Source organism: Frankliniella occidentalis, unplaced genomic scaffold, assembly GCF_000697945.3.
Source record: "Frankliniella occidentalis isolate FOCC.00 unplaced genomic scaffold, Focc_3.1 Scaffold367, whole genome shotgun sequence".
Taxonomy (NCBI): domain Eukaryota; kingdom Metazoa; phylum Arthropoda; class Insecta; order Thysanoptera; family Thripidae; genus Frankliniella; species Frankliniella occidentalis.
Window position 1 is genome coordinate 156,804 of NW_026267490.1, and position 7,370 is coordinate 164,173.

At 40.5% G+C, this 7,370-nt stretch overlaps 1 protein-coding gene and 1 long non-coding RNA gene across 4 annotated transcripts in view; one reads left to right on the forward strand and one right to left on the reverse strand.

The window, feature by feature from the left end:
- LOC113214849 (uncharacterized) overlaps window positions 1–4,747 on the forward strand; it is a 5,943-nt gene extending 1,196 nt beyond the window's left edge. The window contains exons 1-13 of one of the 3 annotated variants that reach the window (XM_026434347.2): window positions 804–1,130; window positions 1,370–1,558; window positions 1,658–1,773; window positions 1,852–2,011; window positions 2,089–2,141; window positions 2,219–2,551; window positions 2,628–2,770; window positions 2,892–3,000; window positions 3,114–3,248; window positions 3,321–3,485; window positions 3,573–3,699; window positions 3,782–3,966; window positions 4,037–4,747. In XM_026434347.2, coding sequence (XP_026290132.1) covers window positions 1,474–1,558; window positions 1,658–1,773; window positions 1,852–2,011; window positions 2,089–2,141; window positions 2,219–2,551; window positions 2,628–2,770; window positions 2,892–3,000; window positions 3,114–3,248; window positions 3,321–3,485; window positions 3,573–3,699; window positions 3,782–3,966; window positions 4,037–4,372 — 1,947 coding nt within the window. In that variant the 5' untranslated portion in view covers window positions 804–1,130; window positions 1,370–1,473 and the 3' untranslated portion in view covers window positions 4,373–4,747. Of the gene's footprint in view, window positions 1–803; window positions 1,131–1,369; window positions 1,559–1,657; window positions 1,774–1,851; window positions 2,012–2,088; window positions 2,142–2,218; window positions 2,552–2,627; window positions 2,771–2,891; window positions 3,001–3,113; window positions 3,249–3,320; window positions 3,486–3,572; window positions 3,700–3,781; window positions 3,967–4,036 lie in introns of those variants that run through there. The other 2 variants (XM_026434346.2, XM_026434348.2) reach the window with 2 other exon arrangements.
- Window positions 4,748–4,870: 123 nt separating this feature from the next.
- Window positions 4,871–7,186, reverse strand: LOC113214848 (uncharacterized). Its single transcript, XR_003303856.2, has 4 exons — window positions 6,018–7,186; window positions 5,613–5,729; window positions 5,234–5,313; window positions 4,871–5,146 (listed from the first exon to the last, which is right to left on the reverse strand). It is a non-coding gene; the product is annotated as an uncharacterized LOC113214848 (long non-coding RNA).
- Window positions 7,187–7,370: the final 184 nt, after the last annotated feature.

A 7,370-nucleotide genomic window follows, 5' to 3' on the forward strand; every position in this document is an offset into this window, starting at 1 on the left:
GGGGGGTCCTGGGCGTGCTGAGAGTAGTTGCTGCACCTGGCCCCGTGCCTGAAGACGAACATCGGCAGCACCCGTGCCAGCCCCTCCCCCCTCAGCCAATGGGCGCGGCCTGCCAGACCCCACAGCACCTCGTCAGGCCCGGACTGGCGCCGGGCGGGGAACGGCAAAAATCCGTGTGGGCCACGGGCCACTGGCGGCCGGGGGCCACGAGAGGCGTGGCCGGAGGCCACGGGAAGCGTGGCTGTGTGGCCACGCGAAGCGTGGCTGCGAGGGCCGATGGCTCGGGGAAAGGCCAGACAGCTGCACAGCAACGTCTTGACCTGACGCACAAGGGACGAGGACGAGGGGACACGCAAAATAAACGTTAACTTAAATCGTTGAACGGGCAAGCAGGGCAGGGCACTGCGGGCACGGGGCACGGCTGGGGGCCGGGCGCCGCCGGTGCTCTACGCTCAGATCCGCTCGCTGCAGCCGCACTACCCCACGCGCAGTACAACTCCGTGCCGCCCGCCCGCCCTGCACAATTTGGTTATTTGCCCTTCATGTCGCCCAGTGAGAAATGACAAGTCGAAACGACAACGTTTCGACTTGCACATCTCACTGGGTCGAGTGCTCGCCCGCGTGAACGCATGGACGACGACGGTGACAACTGCCATGGACTACATGTCACCCGTCATCGTCGAGTCCGCGAAGCGAAACACTAGAGGGGAGGCTAGGGGAGGGGGTGGGGCATTCCCTCTGCTGCTGCTAGTAAGATCGAGGGATCGAGGCGGTCATTTGGGCTTCTGGGTGGGCCTGAGGGACCAGCTACCTTTGGCCTTCCCTATCGTGAACACAACAGTACTGTTATTTATTCAGCATCTTTTTTCTTTCTTGTTTGTTCCTTGCTTTCTTGTCTTATTAAGTTATTTTCGGTCGCATATAATTAATCATAGTTACTAGAACTTGATAAGACACGGAGTTCTTATACAATTATACTTTGGATAAGTGTTAAGGTTGGTAGGTGTTGTCAGCCAGTTACGGCTGCGAAAGTTCGTTTTCTTAAGTTTGAGGTTTGAGTTTGAGTTCCGACCGTTGGCCTGCGCTGCTTCGATCTAAATGCTTTGAATTTGGCTCTCTGACAAATTGTGGTGAAGTTTTACGTTCTTTGAAGTGTTGTCGCACCTCATTACTTTGTATCGGAAACCCAAATTTTCTTACGTTTCAAAAAACTTTTATGTAGTTTAGCAAATATCAGTAGGCGTACAACCTCACTCTTGATCTGCATACTTAACTTCCCGAAAAATAGGCTTTGCGTAGATGTAAAGTAACTTTTCCTTCAAAGCGTGTGGTTTTCATTATATTTTATTGCCATTCTTTCTGTTTTCAGGTGAGCCGTTGCGTGCCTTCGTGCGCCTGCGTACGTAGAAATCGATGGGTTGGAGTAGCCGGCCGGGTCGTGTTTAACCTTAACCTCACCACAACTAAGTCGCCATGGACAAGTTGGATGTGGAGGGACTTGCTCGTGTGCTCGAAAACAATTATAGGGTTACTCCGGACGTCGTTAATATGCTCAAAGGTTAGATAATTTATAAGATTCCTCGAAGTCTTGTGGTTGAAACTGTTGTAAAGTATCATTTTCCCTCTAACCATTTTATTTTATGTTTTGTTGCTACAGCGCAGCAAGTGACAGGCGAAGATTTCATGAGTCTTACTGACGCAGAATTGAAAGCATTTAACTTTCCCTTAGGTTATATAAAGACTATTAACAGGGTCAAATCAGAACTGTCCAAGGTATGTGTCAGGTGAAACGTTTCAATTAATGCTAATTGTTCTTTCTTTTTAATTCGTCATGTGATTGTTTATTTGAAGAACCCATTATTTGTTGACGATGTGAGTGTATCATCTGAGGAAGCCCCAAATAAGTATTTGGTATTATTACCGTACTTCTCACAAAAGGAATTAGATGACTATACTGATTATGAAAAAGATGCTTTCGTAAACAAACTAGAGAGACACAGAAAAATATTTGGTTAGTTAGGATCCAATAGATTGTGTCTTGCAACAGAATTTGACTCCATAGTGTATTTAATTCAATTTATGCTACAGGTGACGAGGGCAACCCATTTGAACGCATGGTTAAAGAAAAAAGGCAGTCAAAGGTATGATAGATAGTTAGTAAATTTTACATGCTTCCTCGTAGAACTGTGTTACCTCAATCTCATATAATTGTTTGCAGAATAAAAAGAAGGAAAATCTGGCCTCTAAATCATCTCAACCTGAGCAGTCAAGTGACATCAATGTAGGTGCGTCAACTTCTCATGCCGAACCAAAACAGTTGAGGAAAAGAGGACATACAAGCAAGGAGGTGCTTTATCAAGATAATGATACTGAGAGTGAGAGTGGAAGTAATTATTCAGATAATAGAGTGTCAGATGAGGACACAGGTGAAAATGAAGATGGCAGTGACAAAGAAAATGAGGGTGAAAATAAAAGCTTCTTGTCAACTCAACTCACTTCATTTTTAAAAGACTCTTCTACTCTCAAGGAATTAAAACCTCACCTAGCCATTGTAAGTTTAAATTTATTTACTTTTTTAATGACTCTAGTTTGGTTTTGTATATTCATAAACTTTTCCCCTCGCCTAGCTGGATGTTAATGAAGTTCTTGAGAAAGATAAGGATGTCAAACAGCTCGTGCCGTACTTAAAAGATGGCTGGTTACTTGTTGATAAATGGAGGAAGAGAGTGTACAGAGTTTTAATGAACCACATCTGCTGGACTTACAAAAAGTAAGGTTTCATAGATTAGATTTTCTGTTGTTTTTTTTTTTAATTAAAAGTGAACTCTAATTTATGTTATGTTTTATTTGGGACCTTTCTAATTATCATTTTCTCCTCTTAATTTTTCTAGGCACCCCACTGAGGTATCTATGGCAACCAGAGAAATGCTGGCCAAAAGTATTGTTGTTGCTTACCCTCAATACCAGAGACCCTTTGAGATAGAAGGGAAAGACCCCTGGGTAAGTCTCATGTCTCTATAATGTTAAGTTTTATAACTGATTCTGTATACCAACTGTCCCCCTTGTAAATGAGTCTCCTGTTGATTGATAACTGTCTACTTCTGTCTTCCTAGTCTTCTGTTCTTTTGAACTTGAACAACATAATGAAACGCATTCAAGATAAGCTCCCTGTGGACCAGAGATCAAGGAAAAGTCAGATGAAAAAGTCAAAGACCAAAAAAATTAGAACTGTTGATTGCTCTGTGAATGTAAGTGTTTAATTATTTAGGTATTCATGAATTTTATCTTAACTTGATCTTAACTTACTGATATATTTCTAGATTCAAAAGTTAGCATGCTTAAATCCTGACCGTAACAATGCAACAACCATTTTGGACGGCATGGCGGCTACATTTGCAATCAGATGCGACATGAGGAGAAAGGGTGAAAGTATCACTGCAATTCTGGAAAAATTTCCTCATTTTCAACATTATAAGGGTAATGTGGTGAGTCTCAAATCGCAATTGCTTGTGAAGGTAAGTGTGCACTTTTAATTAACTAAGTGTTTTCTTGATATCTTTGTTTCTTTCCAGTTGTCAGAAGAATTTTCCAGAATCCATCCTAATGCACAGGATATGTGTGCTGAGCTGTTAGAGCTGTGTCCCAAAATATTAGAAGTATGCAGAGATAAGATTCTAGTTCCACCTCCCTTTGAAGATGGTAAGAAGTTCTATCAAATCTACAGACTTAAGATGATGGTGCATGTAATTTTTTTTTAAATAACTTCTCTTTCTTGTTATAGACTTGCTAACTGCCTGCTTAGCTTTGGCGTACTACCTGCCCCACCCTATTGATCCTCCACAGCAAGGACCTCGCGTTACTGGAAGAAGAGGACAACGTCAAAGAAACCAGAGAAGGAATGAACAAGCTCAGGCATCGAATTCTGTTGCAACTCCACAAATTGAGGAGCTGATTGTCATCAAAGCAGTAAGAATCCCAATGACCAATCCTATTTTAATGTACTATTTACAATTATATTAACAATTTTCTATTCCAGCCTAGTGTGAATATATCACTTTACGTCCAGCAAAAGAGGGAAGAGGCTGGTAAACCCATTCAACCTTATTTGATTGGTATCGTCAGTCCACTAACTAAGAAGATTCTGAAATTCTTCCTCATAATGGATTCAAAATGTATTGATCTGGAAGCTATTCCCAGTGTACGAGCCTTGGATTTGCTCTTCAAGTCATTCTTTGTGTTTTATGTTCATTACCCACCATCATGGTCTCTCTTCTTCCGATTTCTACAAACATGTTTGTATAAGGTATTTGAAAACAATGATGAAGCTCCTACATCTTGTGTGGCTGCTTACAGACTGTTAACATCAAAATAGATCTAATATTTTCCATATCAATATTATGTTGTTGTTTTTTTAAATGAGGCTAACTGTAATTGATTCTAATGAAAAGATATTTGACCCTCAATTGTTTCTGTTATTCTTGAAGTTAACTTCTATCAATCTTGATATTCTATCATTTATATTTTATTCCATGTTGTTTTTCATCTTTGATTTTAACTAGGAGATAACAAGTGCTCTCCTGTAGTCTTATTTTGGGATTTTAAAATTATTTTTTGTTTTTAAGTTTAAAATATTTCATTTAAATATCTGACACCTAGTTATTATTCTGTAAATGACTTGAGTCATATAACCTGTATTACCTTATTACCTGTAATCAAGACAACAATAAAAGTCTTTAGATTGAATAATCGTTTACCACTATTCCTTCTGCAAGTCATAAATTTTATTGTGTAAGATTTACTATATTTGTGAGGGCTGTGGCTGCAAAAGCCGTTCTTCAAAATGGAAGTGAAAAGGGAAGAAAGTAGTTACTCCTCTACATTGGTCTTTTATTGTGGAAACTAAATCGATCCAAACATGCAGTTCATTTTGAAAGTTAAGAAAACTAAGTAGCCTTCTGTTTAAAAAATATTTGGCAACAGTGGTACTTAACTTATGACATTTTGGAATTCAGTAATGTTCAATTAGCACACAGGTACAAAATTGCAAATTATATTGATTTGAAATTGGCAAGTGTAGCTATACAGTACAGATGCAGTTCTGGTTCAGCTGGCTTAAAGTGATAGTTTCAAGTGGCATCAGATAAAACTGAAACATTCAAAAGAAAAAAGCATACTTTAAAATTGTTGAAAAGAGTTGATATCAAGAACAAAAATTGTGACACATTAGACTTACGTCCACCACCTTTTGCTTCTTTGTAAAGGGTTCCTTCAGGCCAGAAAGCAGGTAAATACGTCATAAGGTGAAGACCAGACCTGCAATGATGATAGAAAACAAACATTGAACAACAGAATGTTTGTAGAACTAGACATAGGTGTGAACACATAAAACTAATATTATGATTGTAACATTGGAATTGATAACAGCATGTTATGGTAACTGAAGATTCTTAACAGGTTCAGTGCAGCTGCGCATATCGTGAGGGTTAAAAAAAACAGCAAAGCATGATTGTGGTCATGCAGCACTAAACATGTTATGTGCAGCTCATCGGAATATAAACCCAACCTTTATATAGGATATAGAAAGATTCTCAAAGAATACGGAAACAACTTACCTAGTGCAACATGGCCTCACTAGTCCTGAAACTGCAAAAAGCTCGTGAACAAACTTCTGTCGGCATTGGCAGAGCTGAGGATATCTATTGATGACAAAGTGCAGCCCCCATACATACCTGCAACAGATAATCAACACAATGTGAACAACAGGACCAAGACAAACAAGTTGCGAACACTATCTCACAAGCTGGTCACAGAGAAAGAGAAAGCAAAAAACTTTGAGCACACTAGATTTATGATAAATTGTAACCACTCAAGGAACAATATAACTTGAGTGAAAATTCAAGAGAAATAGATCTCTTTTCCTACGCAATACACAGGAAAAACGCAGGCAAAGCAATAAAAGATTGAAATATAAACAAAACCAAATAGTAGCCGAATGGTAGGTTAGGTTATTTTCTCACCTGGAGAAAAAAAATATACGAAGTAGCTGCACGAACCAAGCAGAAACCAGATACGCTAAGAAGGTGTGGTTTTCATATCAATTTTAAGAGGCTAAATACAACGGGCAAGTCAGCTAGACGAAGAAAGGCGAACTTTTTTCAACGTCTATCTCATGCTTGGCACAACAAAAACAACTGTCCAGCAGAAGTGGAGGGGAGAGGGGAAAGAGGAGGTCGAGGAGGTAATGGCAGATGCACAGATGACACTCAGCTGTGCTGTCTGCGAACAACGCAGTTCGTCGTTGTTTTAAGTTGTCAGTTGTTGTTTATTTGTACAAAAAATAATTATAAATATTTCATCGTCTTCCAAGTGAAATTGGATTGTTGACATTCGTTCCGTAGTAATTTGTGACTCGGCAAAAGAATGCAGTTGACGGGATCATGGCGTAGTCCGAGCAAGACAGTTTATAACCGATTGTTTGAGATGGCAAGAAGTCCATCCCTAACCCTTTTCTGTATGGTTGAGTAGTGATCAAAACTGTGTAGTTTTAAATAGAAGAGATACACAATCATCTGCCTGATACAACAGAAAAAGGAAAATATCCTAATTATCAGCCTATTTAACTCTTGTCAAGGTATGTTAACAATAAGTGTCTATCCAAAATATGTTTAGGCTTACTGTATAAACCTTTGCTTTTAGCAGTGTATGCTTGAACAGTCACCCAACTGTTTTTAACGGGCCATGACAGTTCAAAATCAATCTTTTAACAACTCCATTTATGTACACAATCATGGTAAATAATGTTATTATTGTAGCCTGCTGCTTGAATATATATGGCCACCATATTCCTTTGGACCCAAATGTTTTTGATTATGGGGACCTTTTTCGCAGTAATATATGCCATTTTCCTTTCGGAAGCCGCTGAATTATTTTCCGCAAAGAAAAGTAACCAGGGTTACAGACAAATTGTCCCCAGGGTATGGACGTTAGGGGTGCAATCCAAAGTCCCAAATTGTGCTCTAATCAGTTACAATTTTGTCCATTGCTGACCACAAATTTGTCCATTGGCTTCACACGTACAGTTGTCCATAAAATTGGACAATTTTGTAACTGGCAAGTTACGCGTACAGAAGTCCAGAGCTCAGTTACAAATTTGTACGGAGCAAGTTACAAAAATGTCCATGGCATTTAGAGTGTAGAGCGGGCGTCAGCGGGTGGCAACGTCAGCCCCGCTGACGCGTGGCGCATCAGAGCGGGGCCGGATCGGCCATCGCACCGGTACACTGCGGCGGGGAGGGTGAACGACGCCCGCCCGCCATTCGGCCCATCCGCAGCAGCAGCGGGAGTTGGGCACAGACGACCGCCAAAGTGGC